We start from the raw sequence: 27,092 nt of genomic DNA, 5'->3' as shown, positions 1-27,092 counted from the left end.
CCTTTCCCATAGCTTCATGGTATGGCTGAGTAGTTTAATACCTCTGTAGTTACCACAACGTCGGGGATCTCCTTTATTCTTATAGATTGGTATCACCGTAGACTCTCTCCACTCCTCTGGCATCTTGGAAGTCTCTAAAATAATATTAAATATGTTGGTCAACCACTTAACTCATCAGGACCGACAGATTTGTCCATTCCCATCTTTCTAAGAGCCATTTTGACTTCCTCAAACCCAATCCTACTTGTAGGGCAGTCATTGGCCGTAGTATGATGGTCGACTGACCCATCCACGGTACTATCTCTACAGGGAGAGGCACTGTCATTAAATAAGCCAAAGAAGTAACTACCCTAAACCCTCTTAATATCATGATCTTTCGCTAAAAGAACACCATTGTTGTCCTTAATAAACCTAATGCTACCTAGATCCTTTTTCCTATTCTCCCTAGATTTTGCAAGCCTGAAGATGTCGTTTTGTCATTCCTTGGTGTCTAATCTCTTGTACATTTCCTCGTATGTCTTATCATTTGCTTTAGCCACCGTTTTCTTAGTTTCCCGCTTTGCCTCCTTGTATCTTTGTTTAGCTGTCGACCTTTATGCGTCGTCATTGCATTGTAGAAACTCCATGAAGCAAGTTTGCTTTGTCTTCACCTTAGTTTGGACTTCGTCGTTCCACCACCACGATTCTTTATATTCCTTGGGCTTCCCTATCGACAACCCTAGGGTGTTTTTGTCCACCTCTCTGATGAAATTTGCCATATTTTTCCATAACAAATCTGCATTATTTGAGTTTGTAGTTCCAAAACCTGTATTAGACAAAACCTTACTCCTAAATTCATCAGCTGTCGCTTCATGTAAGTTCTTCCAAAGGATCCTAGGTTTACCCAGTTTAGCCCTCCTATGAGTGCTCCGCCCGTGGGGTATGCGGAACACCAAAACCAACAATTTGTGTTGTGATGCACATGCCTCTTCAGGGAACACCTTACAGTCAATGCAAGCCCATTGATCCCGATTTCGAACCAGGATGTAGCCGATTTGGGTACAATGTCCCCCGCTATGAAACATAATCAAGTTCGCATCTCTCTTATTAAAAAAGAGTTAGTGACCACCAAATTGTGTGCAACAGCAAATTCAAGCAACGTACGCCCCTCATCGTTCCTGCTACCATAACTAAAACCCCCATGAACACCATCATACCCGTCGGTTGCATTACCTATATGGCCATTGAAGTCTCCCCCTATGAAAACTCTTTAGTCCTCCGGAATGCTCCTAAGTACATCATCTAACTGATCCCAGAAGCAACGTTTCTCCCCTCCCCTAGGCCAACGTGTGGGGCGTACACTGAAAGGACATTCACCACTTCCGCTTCTATAATAACCTTAATCATCATGATCCTATCCCGGTATCTACAAACTTCAACTACATTTTCCTTGAGCCTAGAGGATACCAAGATACCCACCCCATTTCTAGCGTTCTCTATGCTTGAATACCATAACTTGTACCCATTACACTCTTTGGCGCGAGCCCTTTCCACCTAGTCTCCTTTATACACAAAAATCTATTTTTCTATTATTAAGTACGTCGGTCAGCTCCAGCAGCCTAGCATTTAATGAGCCAACATTCAACGAGCAAACTCTAAGTCTAGTCTCCTTGTCACCACTCTGTCGAGCCCTCCCCCTATACGACCCATGTGATCTAAGAGAAGGACATGACCCCAAGTGATCATCTATAACCGAAGCTATGAGGAACTATGAAAAAGGAATCCAAAAAAGACTGAAGATGCACAAATAAAACGCTAGAGAATTGAGGAGTACTAAAAAGCCTATTTGGTTACTTAATAGGATTTTTAGACAAAATTAACACTATCTTACCTAAACTTTAGGCCAACAGCTAGAAATCAATGATTTGATTTAAATCTAATAGAAAATCTATCATACAAAAATTTAACTTTTAAGTAAATATTACTAGAAGAGAACAGATCATAAGTTCAAAAAGTGCTCAGGATTCAATTTCATATAAAACAAAAGTAATTTTCACACTCTTTTTCCAGTAATAATCGCAACTAAAACCAACTCAACTCAATTTAAGCAGAAAAATTTACCGATTTTCACAAATTAACAGCTTCACAAAACTAAATATAGTTCAGATCGAACAAATATCCCTACATAACTAAATCATAAAACTAAAAAATAGGCCCTAAAATAAATATATTTAAAAAGAGACTAAGGAGAAGAGCAAGCCTGGATCCGGTGAGAAGAGAAAGCTCAACTCCAAGGATAGCAGCAAAGGAGTCCAGGACTTCAAGTGAATCGAAGAGTAAAAGAAGCTAAAATGGAAAATCTGGGTTTTGGAAATTGTGTTTCTTTAACGCTATTTCTGCAAACAATAAGCTCGCCCAAAGAGAAATAGAAGCAAAAAATAGGAGGAGATGAGTAGCAAAATTCTGGTTTTCTGGGAACCGACAGTGAAGGGTTGTTTGTGAAGCTAAGGTTTCGAGCTAAAGCTTAAGTGAGATCAGCAGAACAAGGAGAAGATAAACCCCAATGATAAACTAGAAAACAAAAACATAAAAGATTTGAATCAGAGAAATTGAACTGTTATTTCAACAATTTTCGAAAATTGATAACTGAAAATGAAACTGAAAAATCAAATGATAGAGAAAGAGAAAATTATGATCTACCAGCTAGCAGAAAATATAAAGAAAAGGAAAGGGTTTGTAAACAGATCTGAAACACACAAAAGATGAAATTTACAAAAAAATCCCAAACACAAATTAGTACTTCCCAAAACAGAAAACCCAGTGAAAAGAAGAATGAAACGAAGAAGCGGGCAGCGAATGAAGCAAACTAACAAAGGGAAAACAAATAAAGAGGAACAGAGAGATTAAACTTTTTAAAATTTCACTAAAATCATATCCATTTATCACTGTGATGGAGTGAATCTAGTGTTATCCTTAAAAGAAAAAAGAAAAGAAAAGAAAAATGGACGAAAGTTGTGAGTAACTTGCAAAAAAATTAAATATCAAAACAAACAACACATTTTTTTTTGTTAATAAATCAAAATATCATTTTCAATGTTATATAAGATAAATACATGATTAACCAGCATGTAATAAAAAATAGGGCAAAGTATAGTAATGGTCACTGAACTTTTTTAAAGTTTTCATTTAGGTCCCCCAACTTTTAAAACTTGTAATACAGTCCTCCAATATTTAGTCTGTTTGCAATAAGGTCCCCGACGTAACCGGCTGTTTGACGCCGTTACATTTTCGTTAGTACATTTGCAATATGTTCACTGAACTTTTCAGGCGCTTGCATTTAGGTCCCCTAACTTTTAAAACTTGCAACACAATCCTCAATTTCATTCTAAACCCCAAATTCCTTTTCGATCTAAAATTTCCTTTTTCGCTTCCCTCTTCTCATTTCCAGCGTAACTTTTCAGTCGGGGATGCATGAGAAATTCTAATATAACTTTGAATTATGTGGAGGTGTTGACTTCAATAAGGGTCCGTTGAGAGAAGACCTGACCAAGGGACTATCGGGACCATCAAATATTTAAGGTGTAATGTTAGATACAGGTCATCTCAAGTGAAGCATAGATGTTCGATTAAATGCTTGTGAGAAAAAAATGGGGTTAGAAATGCAGAGTTGACAAATACTACTAAGATGAACTAAGTATCATTGTTGAAAGTCACCAACAAAGCTGCAATTATTTTGTATAAATGGCATATAATAATTTCTTCGCTTAATCCTTGTGGTTAAAGATTTTCCAACAGATGATCAAATATAATGAAATCTCAAACAACACATTCACCTCTCAGTATCTTTCGCTCACATGTACTCTCGTTTGGTTTTTGTTCTTCAATTTTCTGCCATGTAAAATTGTAAACCCAAGTAGTGCTCTGTCTTTCAGCTTTTTATTTACAAAGAAAAAATGGAAGAAGAATTGTTGGAACGCAACACCGATTGCATTTATTTCTTAGTCTCTCCCCTCACTTGCAAGAAGGTATTTATTTTCTCTTTTGGGCTATCCGGAAATAATCTTTTCCTCTTTCACACTTTCCCATTTTCAGTTCGCATTGTTTTTTGTTGAAATTTTTATGTTTCTGGAACTGCATGTCAACGATCTGAATATTCAGTGTTAGTTTTAAACCAAAACCATCTAATTTTTTTTCTTAATAAAAACTTTTAGTACTCTTTATGAAAGATATTCAGTCCATCAGAATAGAAGTGAAAGAGAGTCCTAGGCTAAATTTTTTTGATATTCTTGTTTGGGTTTTCTTTAAATCAGGGAATTGGTTGTGAGTATCGACATAGTGAAATCTCCAGGCTGAATCCAAGAGACTACTGGTACTAGTTTACTGGAAATTGTATTGATCCGACCTACTATTTTCGACGTCCTGTGAGCTCGTATTCTTTTTAATAAGTTCATGTTGATTATGGGACTGATATATCGTGAACGAATTGGATTTTTTTACATGTTTTGGAAATTGAGGACTATGTTGCAAGTTTTAAAAGTTGGGGGACCTAAATGCAAGCGCCTGAAAAGTTTAGTGACCATATTGCAAACGTACTAACGGGAGTGTAACGGCCGGTTACGTCGGGACCATATTGCAAACGGATTAAATGTTAAAGGATTATATTGCAAGTTTTAAAAGTTGAAGGACCTAAATGAAAATTTTAGAAAAGTTCAGTGACCATTATTATACTTTACCCTAAAAATACATTGGATTACATAAAAGCGTGATTGATCAAGAACATTTTTTAAAGAATTAAATTTTAAAATAGAACACGATATATCAAATTATCTTTCTTGGATTTAAATTTTAAAATAAATTATTATATGTGCAACGCATCTTAAACTCTAGATTAATATATTTAGACTATGTCACCTTACATCTTGAAAAATCCTGAAAACCTAGTTTTCTCTCAATGATGTATCACTCGTCTCTTTTCTTTTTTCTTTTTGTTAAATGACGGCAACACTAATTTTAATGTTAGTTGTCGACAACCGGTGTTCTTTATTTTGTTTTTTATTTTTATATTATATCTTTATTTTCTTTTGGTTTTTTCTTTTCAATAAGTCTGCCTGTATTGCATGTTTTCGTTTATCTTTATGGCACATTTTCTTATGTTTTTTAGTATTTTTCGGTTCTTTGGTCGTTTTTATTTATCTTTTTTCTAAGTGTTGATTTTAGATCGCCACAACTGATCAAGATAACACTTATCTAATATCTTTTGATCTTCCCTGCTTTGGACCCTCGAATTGGACCCGATTTGTGGCTTTTCACGTTGCTCAAGTCTGATTTGCAGTTTGTTGGTGGTCTTTCAATAGGTTGATCATCTTTTGTGATTCGTTTGCCGATGCGATCAAATCTGTTTGTATCTATCTTTGTTCGAGTTTCTTGATTAGATTTCTTCTTTCCTTATGTAATCCTTATGTGATCTTAAGTTATTAGTTTTGTTTCAATGATTATATGAAATTTTCCTAATCATGTGTTTAATTTACGATTATAATTATAAATCTTTATTGTAATTTGAGATATTTCATATTTTGAATAAAATTAGTTGCTTCTATCAAAAAGAATATATTTAAACTATGTCTTGAAATAAAATTGACCCAAAACTTCTCAATATTTATTATTTAAAGAATCCTTTTAAAAATTTAATTAGAATAAAAGTGACTGAAATATATTCAACTTATTAAAAATATTACAATTGATTCAACTTGATAGTCAAAAATATTATTTGACCTTTATAGATTTATGAACTTCTACACTTAATCGTGTATGAACAATTATTGGATTCGGATAAGACTGTCTATCGGTGTAGATCTTTCTTTATGTGAGATATGAGTTTATCATAGTTATTGGTGTAGTAATTTATTCATGATCAAGATAAACATCGCTGATCAAAAACCAAACACAAAAACCTCAAATCAGTGGACAATTTTAAGTAGCTTCTTCATACAAAAATCAGACTTACCAAGAAATTATATATTAGGGAATGCTTGCATGCACGCACGCGTGGATGCAGCAACAGGAGACACGTCATCAGAACTTTATGATCCTTGATGTCCACATCACACGTATCACTTTGTTCATTTCCAATAGGCCGCATGTCATTATAAGAATAAATATATTTATAAATAAGTTTTTTTTTTTTTGTAATTTGTATCTTATTCAAAATACTTTATGCATACATGTAAAGTTCGAACCAAACTCCAATTTTGTTGATCACAACTAAAATAATATTATGGGAAATGGGTTAATAAGGACATACCAGACTATGCTAACGACAATTCCTCCATCTGTTGTTGATCAAAATGAATATTATTCACCCAATACATATCCCCATTTAAAACTTGCCCAACTCTGAATACAAACATATTCTTTCGATTCCTTTCTTGTCTACTTTCAGTTATGTTTAATTGAGGGAATGTTAAAATAGTACTGCCAATTCATTAAAGAGAATAGCAATTTTCAACCAGGGTAAAAATAAGGGGGAGCTTTCAGTTTTGTCCCATGTACTTTTTGGCTCACCCGCATACCACCATAAAGAATAGCTTTCCAATGACCTGGAACTGAAGCCTGTATGGTCCGAACCTTCTTCTTACTATAAGAAATTAAGACCTGGAATTCTCAACTCCACAATCCTAAACAGATTGGATAAAAGAATCGCCCAACCATACCTGCATGTATTCCGCTACTCGAAAATCTTGGTTCTGAACTCCCTTCTCAAATCATTGAAAGATTAACAAGAAAAAAACATTAGATTAGGAAGGGAAAAGTTGAGTCATCTGTAGACATACATTTTATAACGTTAAAGCTTCTTAAGCATAATCTGGAGGAGAAATACAAAACAGTTCACAACCCAGAGACAACGGATGAGTAAAGAAATGAAAGCAAGTTCTAAAAGCTAGCTGTTCACAACACTAAAGCTTAAAGCCATCACCATCTGTTTGGAGGTGCAACCAAAAGGTTCTGCTGGATTTGTTGCTGCAACGGCAAAAAGAAACTTCGAGTACTACACTAGCTTCCAGATTTTTTCCTTCCTAAAAGAGAACTTCCATAAGCCTTTTGAAGATGGGATGTTTGCATAGATCGGGGTAACACATATAATGGAGTTGGTTTTATTTTGGGTCACGATATGAACGCAACACAAAGACCATCCAGAGAGGTTACTCTTCAACAACATTAACCAATTCATACTCAATGAGTGAAAGATTGTTATCTTCCTTCACAGTGAAATTAGCAGGTTCAGCAACCTCAACACGACCCCACTTGTCCACAGAAAGCCTCATTGATCCTTTAAACATGTCGATTTTTGCATTGCGAAGAGTTATGGTAGTCCCCTCTTTCATCAAGTCCACTGCCAAAAAAAAAACGAAAAAGACAATGTTAGTTGTAAATAAAACTATGACATTCCAACAAAGAAAAGCATGATCGTTACTTTCCCCATCTGATTTAGGAAACAAATTCATAACCACTATCAAGGAAATACTGAAATGATCAAGGAAACAAATTCATAACCAATATCAAGTAAGATATCATAGAAGAAATTTCACTCCCAGTATGGTTAATTTGGTTCCCCGTGCATGTGTTTAAATGAGCTTAGTAGTTTCAGTCCTTCAAAGGCAGTAAGACAGAGCATTTTACAGACCTGTAATATTGCAACAGCACCTGGCAACTGGTCAAATGAACTTAGTTGGAGGATCAACAATTTCAGAGGGATGTCCAGTCTTACTTAGGTTACCTTGAACCGGTGTATCATATTCAGAAGCAAGGCAACTCTAGAAGACAATCTGGAAAATCAAAGTCTCCAGGAACTACATTCCTACATATTGTAGTAGCTATTTGATTTATTGTTCGTTCTCCGTCTCCTATTCTTATGACATGTGGACAAGATGGGATATATTCAGCAATGTTAAGAGTTTTAGTAGCTGTTTCTGGGTGAATGTCCAGCTTGTATAACTTTCGTAGCAGATATATTCAGCCAAGTTAAGAGCTTTAGTAACTGTTTCTGGGTGAATGACCAGCTTGTATAACTTTGCAACAGATTATTCTGCCTTCTTTGGATATCAAAATAAAATTCAAGCACAAAAAAAAATCCATCTCACTTCAAATTAATCTAGAAATAAGGGTTTTGCATCAGTACGAAACACAAAATTAATGAATTCAGTCATCAGCTATAAGCAGCAGAATGCACTTGAACACCTATAACATTATCTCTTTGAGATCAACAATACACAATAATAATATAATAGATGCCATGCAATATTTGGAATCGTTAGAAGTAGACGGAAATTTAACACTAAAACTTATTACATGCTACAAAATATAAACAGCATAGAAGCCCCAGCCAAGTGCAAATACTCAAAACTGTTGGAAAATAGGCCCTAGAGCCAATCATATTGGATATGGCATATTATATTAATAATGCAATCTAATCGCTAACTGAAGTGATCAAGTCTTTCCTTTATGTTAGTGGCATTACCGATTGTCAAGTGTCATGTGCCACTAATTGGATGAGCTGATGAGACAATGGCTTTGCAAGGAATTGTAATAGGTTACAATTATGGGATCCTTATGAATTAAAGCTGTTAACATTCATAAACATTGAATTGTGGAAACAAAGCATCAACAATGATCAAAGACTAGCCTACGTTAAATCTGTAAGCAATAGCATGTGATGAATGCAACTTATCTACATTGAAGAACGGAGATACTTGGAGATGACATATGGGTGATTAGAAAACATGTCCATCAAACATTGCTTGCTAGGAGAACCCAATTTGGCATGGGTACTCAAGTGTCTATGAAGATATATGTCCTTGTCATTTCAAAAGCAACAACTAGCATTCATTCCATTACCAGAAACTATAAACAACCATAATCACAGATTAATTTTATTGAAGGAATTTGGCCACACTCAATCTTTACTTCTATCCTTCAACAAGGCAATGAAAAAAATACGTTTTTACATAAAATACAAAGCATCTAACCAATGCCTGCATTATTTGTCTAAAAGAGAAGGGAATACAATACAAAAAATGACCAGAGACGAAAAATTTCACACCAAAATGCCAAAAAAAAAAAGAAAGAAAGAAAGAAACTAAATGCGACATTGTAAGATGCATGACAGGTGAAACCTCTAGTAACAACAAAAGTACAAATATTACACAAATTATAAGAATATACCTTGTTCATTTCTAGCTGTAAAGATAATCATTCCGGTTTCATCTCCTACCAAGCATTCAGCAATTCGCATTTGGCGAACCTGAGGGCCATCTGCACGACCCTTCTGCAATACCATCTTTGTACTGACAACCTTGACAGTAAGGGTGTGACCACTAGTGCCAGGGCAAAGTTGGTCCACCTTAGTGAAAACAGGTTTCCTCAATGACCTTGATTCCGCCATTTCAATACCTTCAAAAACAAGTACAGAGATATTTACCATCAGCAAATCGACAAGATGAACCAGCTTTGAAAAAGCTGTGCAGAATCAGTGCAGATGATTCGCTACTTTCCACATTTAAAAAAAATCAAATGGTGAAACGAAATGATTTGAAACTTCAATTGGTTTTTTAACAAAATTCAAGACCCAAGCAGTTCCTCAATAAATAAAAAGGCAGTCAATTTTAGCTTCCAAAGGTTTTGATCTAATCAACTTTAACTTCCAACAATAATAAAATATTAGCTTAATCATATTAAAAAAAATACAGATAGACCAGTAATATCCCTAACTTTACCCTAAAATTACAGATTCGATAGAAAACAGACAGATCAGAGAATATAATCAATCAAATATAACGAACTGGAGTACTTTGGTTCTCATCTATGATAATTTAACAATATCGAAACGAGTGATAAAACTTTCAAATGAAATAAAAAACGAAAGAAAACAACAATTTGCAATTTGGCTAAAAAAAAGAGAACAAATTAAAAAGAATAGTTCGAGAATTAAAGGAATTAGGGTTTTCGAAGTTACCGATTAGGAGAGCGAAAGATAATAGGGATTCGAGAGAGTGATTAGAGAGAAAGAGCGAGAGAGATCTGGTGTGGGAAACGGCACTTAGCAGTTTACACAATCAAAGTCGGCTACAAGTTCACTAAAGTCTAGGATAAACTACAACCATGGTACTAAATTCTAGATGAATTTTTATATTGGTCATTAATGTTTCAAAACGTATGTTTTGGTCACAATGGCTTGAAGAGGTTTTACTGGCTGGCTGTCGTGTTTCCTCGTGTTGTTTTACTGGTTGTTTGTTACATGTTAACCCTAAAATATAATACCCACAGTGGAAAGGTTTTGTGGTATAATCAGACAAGAGAGGTAGGAAGTTAAATTAGTGCTAGTAATGGATTGAAAAATAAAATTTTAGAATACATAAATAGTAAAAAGATAACAAACAAAAAATAAATAAATTTTAGAGTGAATAATATAACTTATGATTAATAAAAAAATACCTAAAATATATCATTTTTCTCATTTTTGATGTATAAAATATTTTTCTTTCAATTTAGGTACCCAACATTATAAATGTTACCATTCTAAGTTTCTTGACCATAATGGTAATTAAAAAACTTTGTTAAGTGACACATGTCATAGTTATATAAATTTGAAAATTTTATTTTAAATAAAAAATAAAAAATATTTTTTTATAAAATCCTCAAAATTTTGAAAATCTATAAAAAAAAATCCCAAAAACTTTCAAAATCTTAATTTCAATCTATGTACCCATGGTATCCGATGTCATTGTCACCATCGTCGTCGATCAAACCTACACTCAATCAAAGTTCCACTGATGACATAGGCATCCGACTACATAACCGTCTGAAGAACCCTCAAATGATGAACAATAATCTCAAAATTGCAAAATTGAAGCGACTTGACGATAGCCACTGTGACAAGAGCGACAACGACTGACAAGAGAGATGGCAAGAATGACATCAACGCTGATGGTCGTGGCCAGGAAGGAAAAATTAGGGTTAGAGTTAGGGATTTGGAGATGGTTTAAGAGATACTTTTAGGAATTTGGATTTTTTTAGCAACTTTAGTGAAATTAAAGTTTTTTAAATATAATAATTTTTTGATTTTTTTAAATTACATTTTTAAAATTATACGACATTGTTATTGAACGAAAAATTTTAACAGTCGTTATAGTCAAGACAATTAAAATGATAACATTTATAATGTTGGACACCTAAATTAATCAAAAGTACTTTAGATACTTAGCTAAGAAAAAAATATAATTTAAATATTTTTGTATTAAACTTATAAATTATATTTTAGAAAAAAAGAAAAAGAAAAAATTAATGATAAGATAATATTTGTGTTATAAATCTAGAATAAATATAAGATAATATTTGTTTAAAAAATTTTAATCAATATGATCAAATTTGAAATCTTTAAACATAATAACAAGTCATTTAACTATTGAATGCTTGATTCATGTTAGAATAAGGTGAATGACCTCGTAAATAAAAAAATATCGTTTAGTTATTTTTATTAATATAACGAGGAAGGAAAAGTTTAAGCAGTTGGGATAGTTTACTTAAATCTTTTTTCACAAAAAAAATTAATGATTTATCGATCGATTTGATGTTACTGTTTTATATTGGATGATTCTTTTACGTTTGATGAATAGTAATAAACATTACTAACGATGAATATCATTAATTTAATTTATAAAAATTTAAATTCTAAAATATTTAATATATAATTATAAATTAGTTAAAATTTAAAGATAAATTATTTAAAATAAATGTTAAATGTACCAGTGACCACTTAACTACTGTCTCTTTACATTTTGACCAATATTTTTGAAATTTTTTCAATCATGTCACTCAATTATTTAAATGCATTCAATTAAGCCACTTGTAGTAAACTAATGTGACAGTTAAAATATTTAATATAATTACATATTTAGTCACTGTCACTTATATATTCTATCAATTTGATATTAATTTTAATTAATTAAAATAAACTTAACCCTTAAATCTTTTATTTTAAAAGATTTTAAAAATTACGACATATTCTATATTTATAACAAAACAAAATTTTTACTAGAAATTTCATTTATGGTTCTCAGAAGCATCCAATATTCCTTCAAAATCTTAAAAATTCATCTCATGCCATAAACTTTTATGTTAATCTTTACTAAAAGTTTATACCGATAAGATTCTCAGTGGATTTAGCATGAAAAATTTTGCACTAAGATATTAACTTATATTAAAAGGCTGATAAATTAGTTTGCTTTAAATTTAATATAATAAATTATTGCTTGAGTTATTCAATTTTTTTAGAAAAAAGGTTTTGTTATAAATTTTGTTTTGTTATAAATATAGAATATGTCGTAACTTTTACAATTAAAATAAATTAAAATAAAAAGTTGAATTTTGGATCATTACACATGATATCATTCGATTTGAGGGTTTAATTTATTTTAATTTATAAAAAGTATGACCAAATTGATATAATATATAAGTAACAATGATCAAATGTGTAATTATATCAAATATTTTAACTACCACATCAGCTTATCCGTTAAATATTAACAGCAAGTAACTTAACTAAATGCATTTAAATAATTGAGTGATCTTATTGACAATATTTCAAAAATATTAGTCAAAATGAAAGAGACAATAGTTAGGTGGTAACTGTTATTTTTTACCATTTATTTTAAATAATTTATCTTTAAATTTTTGATTAATTTATAATTATATACAAATCTTTTAAAATTTAAATTTTTGTATATTAAATTAATGATCAACATTAATAATATTTATTTTGAGCGATATAAAATTTTCCTATACAAATACCCAGAGTTTTCTTAATTTTTAAAATTTTAAATTACATTTGAGTACTCAGTTTTTTAAATATTACAGTGTTATCAACACAATAAAATCTCAATTACGGATCAATCAATCATCGTGACCGGTGTTGATTGATGAGAAAACTCTAGCACTTTCTAAGTTTTTGTACTGCTTTCGGATTTTAAAAAATTATTGTGGTTCTCATTTTCAAGGCAAAAAAAGAGGAACATTTATTTGTAAGAGATATCGGGAAAAGGAGATAAGCCATTGTGTCCGACCCTCGAGGGGATTTGGGAAAGAAAGAAAGAAAGAAAGAAAGAAAGAAAGAAAGAAGATGAGAGCCACACTTCCGACACTAAATCCCCAGTCCTTCCTTTCTCCTCCGCCACTTTCTTTCAAACCCTCATTAGCTTTCCCGGAAACCAAAAGGAAATCACCGAGCACCACCTTATTCCCAAAGGGCACTTCATCGCCTTCTTTCGCTCGATTTCCACTAAGGGTCAGTGCGAGTTCTCAAGCCGCTTCTGCAACTGAATCAGCCAAAACGACGGCCGTGGCCAGCGAAATGAAGGCTTGGGTGTACGGGGAATACGGTGGTGTCGATGTTTTGAAGTTTGATGAGAAAGTGGCCGTTCCAGAAGTGAAGGAAGATCAGGTGTTGATTAAAGTGGTCGCTGCTGCTCTTAACCCTGTTGATGCCAAGAGAAGGCAGGGCAAGTTTCAGGCTACCGATTCTCCTCTTCCGGTAATTTTTTTTAACTTCAGTTTTGCGTGCAAGTTTCCGTTTGGATTGAAGTTTTCTGCTTACTGGTTTTCCATTGAAACGACCAAGATTTTTTTGTAAAATTTCTCCAACTTTGATAGTAATCTTATTACAATGACAGAGATATGATTTAAAGCCAGTTGTGTTCCGTGGCTTTCGTAGTTCAGTTGATAGTAATCTTGAGTTCGACTCTCAATGAAAGCAAATTTTATGGATGTGAATCCCTTTTTGACTTGGTTTTGCTATAGACTGTTCCAGGCTATGATGTTGCTGGTGTGGTGGTAAAGGTTGGGAGTCAAGTGAAGGAGCTGAAGGAAGGAGATGAAGTGTACGGAGACATAAATGAGAATGCATTAGAAGGGCCTAAACAGTTTGGTTCCCTTGCTGAGTACACTGCAGTTGAAGAGAAGCTGCTGGCATTAAAGCCCAAAAATCTCGATTTTGCCCAAGCTGCTGGCCTCCCTCTTGCTATCGAAACTGCCTACGAGGGTCTCGAGAGGACCGGCTTTTCTGCCGGTAAATCCATTCTTGTTCTGAATGGTGCTGGTGGTGTTGGAAGCTTAGTGATTCAGGTATGGCATCCCGATTTCGTTTGAAACTTGCCTCTTCTGCAATAAATTTGATACTTGCCTTGAAAGTTTTGAATTATGCTTTTAAGTTACTAGCTTCTTACATTATGCCTGTGCATTCTAGCGTTTTGACATATTTCTCTTCCCATTTGTGCAGTTAGCAAAACAAGTATTCGGTGCTTCGAAAGTTGCAGCAACTTCGAGTACCGGAAAACTGGAGTTGCTAAAGAGCTTAGGTGCCGACTTGGCTATCGATTACACAAAGGAGAACTTCGAAGATTTGCCAGAAAAATTCGATGTAGTCTTTGATGCCGTTGGTAAGATAGTAATGTTCTTCCTAAATATGTATGGTCATTATCTTCAGTTATTTGGGGGCCTTTGTAAATATAACGAGTATATACATGATTACTTCAGTGCATTTTGGTGGCAGTAGTTTGCATATTTGATTGTTTCATCTTGGTTACAGGACAATGTGATAAGGCAGTAAAGGCAGTAAAAGAAGGCGGTAGCGTCGTGGCCCTAACCGGCACTGTCATGCCGCCCGGTTTTAGATTCGTTGTTACTTCTAATGGGGAGGTTCTCAAGAAACTGAATACGTATATAGAGAGTGGGAAAGTGAAGCCTGTTGTTGACCCCAAGGGGCCATTCCCATTCCCTCAAGTCGCCGAGGCTTTCTCATACATAGAAACAAACCGAGCGACCGGAAAGGTAGTTATATACCCGATTCCATAAACAAAACAGAGGAAGGGAAACAGCCATTTTCTAGTGCAAGCTGCGATTCCTCTTAATAGTTTAGAACCAATGTAAGTCCATGAATACTACGAATTTGTAATGAGATTTTGCCAGCTGCTTTTCGTATGTTTTCGTTGGTGTTCGGCAGATTTCTCGTAATGATTAAAGCATGAAATGTTCTAGTCCAGGTAACGATGTCAAAGCTGTGCAATTTACGTTAATCGTATCTCCAATGAGACCCTCTTTGAGTTTTTACCAATCACCGACGTCCCTTGTTCTTCATACTGTCGGTCTTTAAACATGTTCGTGTCAATTTTTTCGTCAATTATATTTATGTATGACGATCAGGTTTATTTACCTTATTGATCTATAAATAACTACTATCATTCTAAGTTGATGCTAATATGAAAAGCTGACACTATAATTAAGAGAGGATATATAAACTCCCATGTGAAATGGAAGAGATTCATCATCTTCTTTACATTAGTTTTTATTTTTTTCATAGAAGCATCTAGCGTAATTTTTTTATTAAATCGAAAGGGATAAATAGTTGAAAACGCCATAACTATATTTCTCCTATCAGCACTTATATACCCATAATTTTATATACCCTTAACTTATTTTATGTTATGAAATGCAATAAATTTATGCATTATTGATGAACGATAGTGAAGGGATGAATAGGTGATTCTGTGAAATCGTCAAATGACAAGGATATAATTTTTTTATTAATCTATAGTAATTATAAAGTAATATTATTCTAAAGATTTTCAGTAATTTGTGTCTAGTACTCTAATCTAACACTTCTAAAAGTAACATATATCTTTTTAACTACTAAGATAATTTGGTTCGTGTAAAGATAAACCCTATAATGAGGAAAATGGGTCCATTGTTGCCGGTGGTAGCTTGGTCCATTGTTGCCGGTGGTAGCTTGGTAGTCCAACAAATGTGTGGAAACAAAAGATTAAAACAAGAGAGATGCGTTTTTGCTTTTGTTTTTTATAGAGCCATGCAATGCAAATGCGTGTGATGTGATCCTTCCACGTTCAGGCAATAGCTACCACCTGTCCTTGCCTTGTATGGACTATCTCCAATACTTCAGGTGCTGTCGCCTGTCCATTGATATATTATCGAATTATTGTGGATGGTTTAAAAATATGATTGAACCAATTTCAATCCTAAATAAAAGTAGAGATACGGAATTTATTTAGCTCTTTCAGGAAGAAGGGTTCAATTTAAGCTCATCACCACCACTCACTTTGGTGAGACTTCCTTGGTGTAAGTGAGTTAATCCCTCACATGGTGTCTAAGCAGCGGGGGATGTAGGTGTTGCCCTGGGCGGACTCATTCTTTCTTTAAATTTGTTTTTTATATTAATTGTTTATTTTATTGATGATGTCTACTAAAATTTTATTTGTATTTATTCTTTTACAAAAAAAAATGTGTTACTAATATATAGTGTTCATCCTCTAAATATTCTAAATCTGTCATTGTGTTTAAGTGTCTAAGTATAACATTAAGTCGATAATATTTTAAGAGGATATTTGGGGATGGTCGGGATTAACAAATCCTATATCATACGTAATTGACATGAGGGATTGAGCTCTAACTTTTATCAATTCTTATAAGATACGATACTCAAAATCTATTATGCTGCTTTTAGGATTGTGAGATTATGCTTGTGTAAAAGGAACACTCAAAAACGATTGTTGGATTAGTCTTGTGCAGGGATGTAACCAAGAGGTTAGAGAGGGGTGGTTGGGGACGATCGCCTCCTTAAAAATTTTAAATTCATATATATTTTAGATATTTCTACTAAAAATATGTTTTATCCCTTTTAACATTTTATAAATTCTCTTTTATTTAAAATTCTATAAGTTGATTCTCTAACATAAAATCCTCTATTCGTCTCTAGTAGTTGTGTGGCATATCGTGCGAGCATTCCAAAGATGGTACAATGCACTAGAGTAATGCCTTGAAGCTGGTGTTGAGTAGGCTGTCGAGTGTGGCCAATGAGCGGCTTTATTGGGTGGCGTGATTCTACTGAGTAATGCCTTGGGTTCGTGAGCGATGTGCACTTGTGGATATGGTGTTAGGTCCGTGGCACTTGGGCTTCTTGCGGGCTGAATGCCAATAGTGGGATGAGAATAGTGCAAAAGCTTGTTCCCTTGCCCTGTTCTCAGATATTTAATCAACACAAACTGGAGAAAACACTGCTCCATTATGCTTAAGATTCCCTTTCAAGGAGCACACATCAAACGCCACTTTTTTTACACAGAAAATTATCCAAAATGAACCGAAACGACACAGATACGAACTTCTATTATTCTCTAATAGAGCTTTTGATTAGTAAAAAAACACATGGTGAAACTGCTCATTCTGCTGCTAAAGTGGGTGAAATCTGGAAATCTGGAAATCCAGATTCCAGAGACTAAATTTCCCATCGACGAAATCGTAATGTGCACCTTTCAAGGCCACAGATTTGTTCACCACTGCTTCTCTCACGAATGGATATGTCAATAGGTTCCCCAGGGATACATTCACTGCCTCCTGCATTTTAGGTTTAATATCACACATTCAACGTTTTAGTTTAGAAACAGAAAATTATATAATTCGTCATTATTATTACCTTCTCGCAATTGTTGCATTGCTCGGAGAAACTCAGCTCGTTACTTTCTGATTTCACTTTGGTCTTTGCTGGTGCACAGATGCTAACCCAATTTTCTATGAAATCGCTGCATTTTCCGTAATTCATGTTAGAAATCAAACTTGATTTCTAAATATTGAAAAGTTATTAAGGTGATCCCACACAAATATTATAAAATTGCAAGTTACAATATACTTAATTATTAAGCAAAGTTCAAGGCGGCAGAATGTTGTAGCATAGTTGAAAAGTCAAAATATGGATGAATTGGCAAGCTTGGCAATTAAGGAAAAGAGTTTTGGCAAGACAAGCAAAGTTTGTTTTGATATAAACATGTTCACGTGAAGGATTAAAAAGGCGGCATCTATAATACTTAATTATTAAGGAGTTCAAGTCTTAGGCGGTTTATTACATATCTATATATATATGGGTATTTAGCTTAATATGGAATATGTAATACAAATGAGATAAAATATGGTTGAAAGCTTAAAAAAGCTAGAGAGAATTTGAGAGAGTTTAGCAAAGCTTAGAATAGCAAGGTTGTGTTTGTAAACTAGCCGCAGCTAGTATTGCAGTGTTGTAATATTAGGGTAATGTCAATGTAACGTATTTTACCTCGTATCAATAGTAATTTCGAGTTTTATAAATTACCAAGAGCTCACCTACGCTTCCAAAAAGTGGTATCAGAGCTTGGTTCGAATTTAACGTGGTTGAGAAGATGACCAATATGATTCAACAATAAATCCCGAGATTGACAAAGACGAATTATGACAATTGGAGCATTCAAATGAAGGTGTTACTAGACTCCCAAGATTGTTGGAATATTATCGAGGATAGTTATACCGAGCCTGAAAATGCAGCAGCAGAAGCAGCCCTGGCCAATGAAGAAAAGAAGGTATTGAATGAATCCCGAAAAAAGATAAAAGAGCGTTGTTCTTTATTTTTCAAGGAGTAGACGAATATAACTTTGAAAAAATTTCTGATGTGAAGACCGCAAAACAAACATTGGAGATTTTGCAAAAATCTCTACAAGGTACCGAAAAAGCAAAGAAGGTACGTTTACAAACTCTTAGAGCTGTGTAACATCCGCAATGCCGGGTTAGTGACCAAATTGTAAAGTTTTAGAATTTGGTGACTAAAGTAGAAGAATGAAAGAATTCAATGATTATTTGAATATATATATTGAAGGTTATTTGGTAATTATTAAAGGAAATTAAGGGTATTATGGTCATTTGACCAGAAAGATTTTTATAATTTTTTTTAAGGTAATATAAACGTGGGACATTTGAGAAGCATCCAGAGTTCTCTGCTCCTTTCTTCTTCTTCATACGTGGGAGAGCAAGGCAAAGGTAAGTTTAATTTCAGTTGGTTAATTCTTAAGTTTTAAGCTTAGTTTTGATTCTTTGGGTATTAAATAAGCTTAAGGAAAGCTTATATGGGATTTAAACAATAAGATAAAAGAATTATGAAGGAATTTGCAATATGAGTTTTAAGATGAAATTTTGATATGGTATGGTTGTTGAAGTTTTAGGGATGAATTTGACTTGTCATCAATCTAATTAAGAAGTATGAAGTGTTAGAATTGGAATTAGAACACATTGAAAATTTGGTATGATTTTTGAATCTCATATGGAAGATAGGATTTTGAGGTTTAAGATGAAATAAATGAATATAGATTGGTTTAAGTATGTGTACTAGAGTTAAGAATGAAAAGGGGATGATATATGAAGTGTTTGAGTGGAAATGAAGTAATTTTCGGGTTGAAAATATGATTTCTGGGCAAAGGGAATCGGTACCCATTCAAGGGGAACCGATACCCCTTCAAACGAACAACATTTCCAGAATGTCTGTAGGGAATCGATACCCCCATAGTAGGGAACCGATTCCCCCCTAAAGGAAAATGTTAATATTGGTTTAATAAGTTCGTTTAAGTTGCTAGTATCCAATTAAAAGGTGTAGGTATCTAATAATTGTCTTAAAATGTATAATTATGTAGATTCAGAGCCTAAACGAGTTCCGGAATCATTGACAAGTAAGATCGATAAAAAGGGAAGATAAGAGATTGAAATGGACTAGTGAGGCCAGGTGAGTGCATATTAATTCATTTATGGTGCTAAATGGAAACAAGACTTGTGACAAGTCTATTTCCTATGTTTAATGCATGAATATATGATTATATGTATATGCATGACATAAATTATATGTATGCATGATTATATGTGTTAACATGCTTTTGAATGAATGATATGAAAAGTGAGATAAACAAAGTATGGTTGATATAGGGTAATATAAGAATAGCTCATAAGGTTATATGCATAGGTAATATAAGTTATAAGATGAGAATATATAGGAATATCAAATAAGTTATGAGATAAGTTATGTGACATGATCTATATATATGAGTTTTTGTGATATAAAAGTGTATAAGTGAAATAACATGATAGGTGATAAAACCGTAAGCCTATATGACTATGTGTTATATGTTACATGATATGACATGCAAGTTACATGAACAAATGAGAAATGGTATAAGTCATATGAAACGATCTACGTGAATACATGCACTTGTGATACATGTGATATGAGATATATGGTTACACATACATGTGGTATGTGATAGAAAAGAAATAACAAGTGATATGAAATTGAATTAAGTAAACAGAATAGATTATATATATATAAAGAAATAATAGAAGTGAGATGTGTTTATAAGTCTGACATAGATGAATATGAATATGAATTATAAGAGTGCTATATGATTTATATTAGGATAAATCTTGAGAATATATATATATATATGTCTAAGAGAAGGCATAAGATTAAGATATAAGCAATGTGACTATAAGTATATATGTGCTCTAAGTGATATGACTTATAGATATTTCTATTATAATGTTACATAATATGTTATGTATGTTAAATGAATTATGTGATGGTATAAGAAATGATATGAAATATATATGTGAAAACAAGTATATGTTATGAGATAAGACCTATGACTATAAGCTACGTGAAAGTGTTCTAGGTGTTTTTATATATTACATGAAGTATATGATCTTATGTGAACAAGATATGATAAGTATGTTTACATGAATAAAGGTGATTGGGTGAGAAATGATAGAAATTATATGAAAACATGACATATGTGACATGTGAATTATATGGAAATGATCTACGTGTAAGTGAACTACGTGACTATGTGATAATATGAAAAGAAGCTATGTGATACGTGATATGTGAAAGTGAAATGTACATGTGAATATGTGAAGTGATATGAATATAATGCCCATGTTATATGATACGAGAGCTATAGGTATAGTTGGCATGCCAAGAGTCGAGGGTTTACCTATGTCTTTCGAGACATATGGACAGTTTACCGAGGATCTTTATGACCTCTGGACAGTTACCGAGGATCTTTATGACCTCTGGACAGTTACCGAGGATCTTTATGACCTCTGGATAGTTACCGGGGTCTTTGTGACCTCTGGATAGGTCCTTCGGGACATTTATATGAGCTGTGGTGACAGTATAGTGGTGCACAACCTCAATAGACTCGCATATCTACAGTTCTCACAAGTGCACATGGGCTAATAAGAGATAACATGGAATGTAATGTATAAGATATATGTGATGTATATACTTATGGTGATATGTCATGTGTTGCTTGAATTATAATGATGTTGATAAAGATAATAATATACATGGGCAATGCAATTGGAAGACAAACGAAAAGTGAAAGTAATACAAGAAGATATGTTGCGTGTGTGTATGACATGATTATATATATTGTTATCATGCAATAGATACATGCATATTGAAATGTCATGATTCAATGGTATGAATGCACGTTCATGAATTTATTGTTATATGTTTAATTATTGCCTCACTAAGTCAACGACTTAGCGTGTGATTGTTTCACACGTAGGTTTCGAGAAGAATAAAGAGTAATGTGGAGCAAGACAGGTCAGTTCTCCTTACCAAATGTCAGATCAGAAAATGTATGTACTGTTTACAGAGTGTAGTTGGCATGTAGTCTAAAGATATAAATGGTATGAACTCTGATATCTGTTGTAAACGTTTTGAAATAATTTAAATGTTATCAAAGTTTTTAAATTACTCACTATTTTATACGAATAAATGTTTGAAAAGTCAATGTGACACTTCGGACTCGTATCCGGGTCGGATACGGGTTGGGGGTGTTACAAGCTGAGTTTGAGAAGTTAAAAATGAAAAATACAGAAACCATCGATGATTATATTAGCCGTGTGAAAGCGGTCGTAAATGAAATGAAAAGAAATTGCGAATCACTCGACGAGGTTAGAGTGATGGAAAAAATTTTGCGGTCATTAACAAGAAAATTCGATTACGTCGTTGTGACAATCGAAGAATCGAAAGATTTATCTCAAATATCGATCGATGAGCTTGTGGGTTCACTTCAAGCCCATGAGTAGAAAATGAAACAAAATGAAGATTCTGAAAATTTGGAGCAAGTTCTACAAAGCAAGATGAATGTCAACGAAGGAGAAGCTAGTAGCAGCTACACACGAGGCTGAGAAAATCGTGGTGGTTATCGTGGAAGATAAAGCGAAGGACGAGGAACTCGTGGACGTGGTGGTTGATCATATGACACTGATCAAATAAGTGAAAACAATCCAATATCATGTCATGGAAGAGGATTCAGAGGCCGAGGTAGAGGCAGATATCAACAAGGAAATAAATCTCAGGTACAATGTTATAATTGCAATAAGTATGGTCATTATAGTTATGAGTGTAGACATGCTCCTAAACTAGAAGAAAGAAATAACGTAGCAGCAGCTGAAGAAGAAAAAATTGAAAAATCTCATGTATTCCTCACTTATAAAGGAAATGAAGAATTCAAGAAAAATATTTGGTATCTTGATAATTGTGCCAGTAACCATATGTGTGGACAAAAGGAACTGTTTGTGAAATTAGATGAAATAATCCATGGGCGAGTAACTTTCGGAGATGACTCGCATACAGAACTAAAAGGAAAAGGCGAAGTCATGATTACTCAGAGAAATGAAGAAAAGAAATACATTTCAGATGTTTATTATGTACCTACTTTGAAAAGCAATATCATCAGTCTTGTTCAACTCCTGAAAAATGATATGAAGTGCAGATGAAGAATCACTCGCTTGCCATCAAAAATAAAGAAGGAGAATTGATAGCCCAAGTTGATATGACTCGAAATCGTCTCTTTACAATTGATATCGAGTCGGGAGAAGTCAAGTGCATGAAGACCGCGATCAAAGATGATTCATGGCTATGGCATCTAAGATATGGACATCTTGGATTTTTTGGTTTGAAGTTGTTATAAAAAAACAAGTATGGTGAAAGGACTACCAGAGATCAACTCTCCAAATCAATTATGTGAGGCTTGCATCAAAAGAAAGCAAAATAGACAAAGCTTTTGAAGTTGGTAGGTCCTGGCGTGCCCGAAGATCGCTGGAGATAGTACATTCAGATATAACCGGTTCTTTTGATATACCATCGCTTGACGGTAACAGAAAAGTCAGAAGCGCTGGAAAAATTGAAAGAAATTAAAGTAATGGCAGAAAAGCAAAGCAGTCAATATTTGAAGATACTCAGATCAGATAGAGGAGGCGAATAAATATCGAAGTTATTTGAAGAATTATGTAAAGAGCAAGGTATCATCCATCAGTTGACAGTTAGATACACACCACAACAAAATGGAGTTGCAGAAAGAAAGAACCGCACAATCCTGGACATGGCAAGAAGCATGATAAAAGGTAAACAACTACCGAGAAATTTCTAGGCTGAAGCAGTTCGATGTGCAGTTTACCTATTGAACCGATGTCAAACAAAAAGTGTGAAGTATATGACGCCAAACAAAGTATGGAGTGGACAGAAACCAGGAGTTGGACACCTCAAGATTTTTGGATGCATAACATATGCCCACGTTCCTGAACAGACCAGAAAGAAGCTTGATGACAGAGGAGGAAAATGTATTTTCATTAGTTATGATGAAAGAAGCAAAGCTTATAGATTATATAATCCTCTTACCAAGAAAGTAATAATTTCAAGAGATGTCGAGTTAGATGAAGCAGACTATTGGAGATGGAGCAAAGAGGAAAAGAAAGTTGAAGGATTATTTTTTAAAGATGACAATCTTATCAATCAAGATGAACAAGTTGATGATCAAGGTCCTCAACAAAATGTACCATCGTCGTCAAGCAGCAACAGCGATGCCAACAACATAATAGAAGATTCTGAAGCACCTCCCACAGAAGTTTGAAGATCCAAAAAGAGAGAAGAATGCCAGAAAGGTACAACGATTATGAATTAAATAATGATTCACTATTCAGTCTCTTTGCAAAGAGTGATCTCATAACAAATGAAGAATCAATTGGAGAAGACAAGTGGAGAAAAACTTGGAATGAAAAATTAAGTTTGAGGGAGAGTGTTAGAAATGAAACTTGATTTCTAAATATTGAAAAGTTATTAAGGGGATCCCACACAAATATTATAAAATTGCAAGTTACAATATGCTTAATTATTAAGCAAAGTTCAAGGCGGCAGAATGTTGTAGCATAGTTGAAAAGTCAAAATATGGATGAATTGGCAAGCTTGACAATTAAGGAAAAGAGTTTTGACAAGGCAAGCAAAGTTTGCTTTGATATAAACATGTCCACGTGAAGGATTGAAAAGGCAACAACTATAATACTTAATTATTAAGGAATTATAAGGCGGCAAGTCTTAGACGGTTTATTACATATCTATATATATGGGTATTTAGCTTAATATGGAATATGTAATACAAATGCGATAAAATGTGATTGAAAGCTTAGAAAAGCTAGAGAGAATTTGAGAGAGCTTAGCAAAGTTTAGAATAACAAGGTTGTATTTGTAAACTAGCCGCAGCTAGTATTACAGTGTCATAATATTGGGGTAACGTCATTGTAACGTATTTTACCTCGTATTAATAATATTTTGAGTTTTATAAATTACCAAGAGCCCACCTACGCTTCCAACAAGTCAAACATAAATGTTCGAATATAAATATGGTTTTTATTATTATATGCCGCAATTAAAAATGTCGTCGTGTTACCTAGAGGTAGTCCCGTCGTCCGGGATGGACATGAGCCCTTTGATCCCTCCACAACAACTGTGTCCAATAACCACAATATTCTCCACCTGGAAAAGCATAAAGTTGAGAAAGCAATAGAACTCTTCACGGCACTAACAGATGAGTATCTCATCATTTCTTATTACAAAATCAAAAGGCTGAACCAAATATTACAGTAGTGGTTCACCTTGAGATGCACGACTGCATATTCAATGGCCGCACCAACTCCAGAGTATTTTGTCTGCAGCGAACAAAAACATAAAATACATCGAAAAGAAAGAAATCACAACGGGGGCGGTGCCGGTGAACGCAAACATGAGGCTAACCTTGTCGTAGGGCGGGACCATATTGGCAATGTTTCGGACAATAAAAGCCTCCCCTGGTTGGAAATCCAGGATGTGGGAAGGGCAGACTCGAGAATCCGAACATGCAAACACCAAGAACCATACAGAAACATCAATGTTAAGTAATAAAAGAAACGAGTTTAGATCTCAAAATGTTAGTATATTTTTTGGGTAAACTATTCAAACCACCCGCTTATTCCTACAATTCTATTTTGATCATTTAACCATTTTCTTTTCAAAATAATTTTAAACATTATACTTTTTTTTCGTTTTCCAATGATTATGACATTCTCTTATGGTAATATATCAATAACATTGTTAATCTTTTAACGATCGCTGACAACATTATAACATTAGGTATAAGAATAAATAAAAGACTAAATCCGTAGTTTATCTTTTTTTAGTGCGTATCCATTCATTCTTCTCCTCATCCCCACCATTTCAAAGGGGGAAAGTGGTGGAAATAATGGTCATACACGTCTCATTTAGTCAACCAAAGCATGCAATTTTAAAGGTCACAGTGAGTTTAATTTGTTGAGGTATTAGTATATTCTTGGTTCAAATTTGATACTTTGGGACCAACTCCATTAACAAAGCAACAAACCTCTCCCAACTTACCATGTGAAATAAATCCTCTGAAATTAATATTAATAGGTAAATATATAGAAGAAGAAGAAGAAGAAAAGTTGACCAAGTATGATAAGATAAGAGCGAACCTTGGGGCTTTGCCCTTTGGCAAGAGCACCGTACAGATCAGGATTTTTCCTGGGAATATTGAATGGAAAGAAGAAGCTTGTGTAAATGAATTGGAATCTAAAGCCATCCAGCATCAAAATTCAACCACATATTATATATTTTCTTTGCAACTGATAATTTTCATGCGCTGTTGCCTTTTAAAAATCAACTTTCTTTATTAATTATTATACTATAAAAACAAAAATGATAGCGACAATCATCCGACTTTTAATCTTTTTTAGGAAAGCCATTACTGACGCTTTGTCAAATTGGAAAGACACACAGAAAAATGGGAAAGCAGTTAGTAGCATACTCGTATTTTTCTTTCTTGAAGTGAAGGAAACCGGTTTCGATCCGCTTCACCGGATCGAACTTAGTCTGGTCGGCGACAGCCGCCTCTAGCTCGGTCGTTATCCGCTTGATCTTTGCGGCGGCGACGCTCCCGAGATCAGCTTTGTCACTGTAACCAAGGATGACGTACGCCGATAAATTAAAAACCGTTACGGAGTTTTCAGTGGGAACAGAAATATAGGTAATGGTCCGAGGCTGGACCCCACTTCCAGAAAAAAACAACACGGTTTTCCGTGTTCGATAAAACAGTCAAAACGACGTATAAGGACGGCAAATTGAGTTATCGGAAAGTACAGCACTGTAATAATAATAATAATAATAATACCTGAGAAGCTTCGACAAAGCTGCAATGGCTTCCTCGTATGATTCACTGCCCATGTTGTCTTCTTTCTGTTTACCTTGTTAGATATATGAATTGCAAAACTATACCGTTAGCACTGACTGGAAATATAAACAGTAATTAAAAGGAATAAATTCGTAAACCATGTCGTGGCAAAAATCACTGCCTTAGAAACGAATTCGTCCCGATGTGTGTAATCGCTGTAGTAGGCGGACCGTCCCCCGAGGTTAACATGGTCGCTCCAAATTCCGTACACCTGAAATCGGAGTGGACTGCTGGTGGTATTGCTCTTCTGATTGAAAAACACTCAGAGAAAACTCACAGAGAAAACTCACATAAAGAACTGTATAAAACACTTTTGTAAGTGAATTGTGAATGTTTGAGAGTGAGTTAAGAAGCTGAATATAATTCTCTATTTATAGGCTAGAAATAGGGTTAATATCGTCCATAAAATTTCAAGATTAAATCTCTTATTTTGTAATAGCTAAAACATCTAGATGAACCTGACTAAAAAAATAGTCCATGTTCATTGCATCATTATTCAGCTGTTATAACTCTTGAAATTATATCATGTAACCCTTGGAATTAAAGAATTAAATCAAATAACTCCTGATATTAACAGTTTGTCTCCTCTTTATAAAGCTGTTTAATTTCTGATAACTCTCATAAATCAAGTCCTCAGCAGCTTAT

General features: G+C 34.1%; 3 protein-coding genes across 10 annotated transcripts in view; 1 reads left to right on the top strand and 2 right to left on the bottom strand.

Annotated features, from left to right (window-relative positions):
- Positions 1 to 6,776: 6,776 nt before the first annotated feature.
- On the bottom strand, positions 6,777 to 10,111 carry LOC120125382 (uncharacterized protein At4g28440-like). Of its 2 annotated transcripts, XM_039143816.1 has the most exons (3): positions 9,989 to 10,111; positions 9,199 to 9,426; positions 6,777 to 7,369 (listed from the first exon to the last, which is right to left on the bottom strand). In XM_039143816.1, exons 2-3 carry the CDS (start codon positions 9,416 to 9,418, stop codon positions 7,179 to 7,181), a joined length of 411 nt encoding a protein of 136 aa, XP_038999747.1. In that variant the 5' UTR covers positions 9,419 to 9,426; positions 9,989 to 10,111; the 3' UTR covers positions 6,777 to 7,178. The 2 variants fall into 2 exon arrangements, with proteins under 2 accessions (XP_038999747.1, XP_038999746.1); XM_039143815.1 differs by lacking the exon at positions 9,989 to 10,111 and having other exon boundaries at positions 9,199 to 9,471.
- Positions 10,112 to 13,111: 3,000 nt separating this feature from the next.
- LOC120125379 (NADPH-dependent alkenal/one oxidoreductase, chloroplastic-like) lies at positions 13,112 to 15,004 on the top strand. The gene is made up of 4 exons (XM_039143804.1): positions 13,112 to 13,561; positions 13,828 to 14,151; positions 14,306 to 14,465; positions 14,615 to 15,004. The coding sequence occupies exons 1-4, from the start codon at positions 13,151 to 13,153 to the stop codon at positions 14,878 to 14,880; spliced, it is 1,161 nt and encodes a 386-aa protein (XP_038999735.1). The 5' UTR covers positions 13,112 to 13,150; the 3' UTR covers positions 14,881 to 15,004.
- Positions 15,005 to 17,074: 2,070 nt separating this feature from the next.
- Positions 17,075 to 27,092, bottom strand: part of LOC120125380 (carbonic anhydrase 2-like) — a 28,688-nt gene continuing 18,670 nt past the window's right edge. For all 7 annotated transcript variants that reach the window (XM_039143806.1, XM_039143807.1, XM_039143809.1 and 4 more), the window contains exons 2-9: positions 26,388 to 26,451; positions 26,025 to 26,171; positions 25,693 to 25,741; positions 24,959 to 25,075; positions 24,820 to 24,873; positions 24,615 to 24,700; positions 17,510 to 17,615; positions 17,075 to 17,430 (exon numbers count right to left, since the gene is read on the bottom strand). In XM_039143806.1, coding sequence (XP_038999737.1) covers positions 17,266 to 17,430; positions 17,510 to 17,615; positions 24,615 to 24,700; positions 24,820 to 24,873; positions 24,959 to 25,075; positions 25,693 to 25,741; positions 26,025 to 26,171; positions 26,388 to 26,451 — 788 coding nt within the window. In that variant the 3' untranslated portion in view covers positions 17,075 to 17,265. The remainder of the gene's footprint in view (positions 17,431 to 17,509; positions 17,616 to 24,614; positions 24,701 to 24,819; positions 24,874 to 24,958; positions 25,076 to 25,692; positions 25,742 to 26,024; positions 26,172 to 26,387; positions 26,452 to 27,092) is intronic.

Source organism: Hibiscus syriacus, unplaced genomic scaffold (genome assembly GCF_006381635.1).
Source record: "Hibiscus syriacus cultivar Baekdansim isolate YM2019G1 unplaced genomic scaffold, ASM638163v2 tig00110430_pilon, whole genome shotgun sequence".
Classification (NCBI taxonomy): domain Eukaryota; kingdom Viridiplantae; phylum Streptophyta; class Magnoliopsida; order Malvales; family Malvaceae; genus Hibiscus; species Hibiscus syriacus.
The sequence above is the reverse complement of the archived record's forward strand: the minus strand, read 5'-3'. Positions and strand labels throughout refer to the sequence as shown.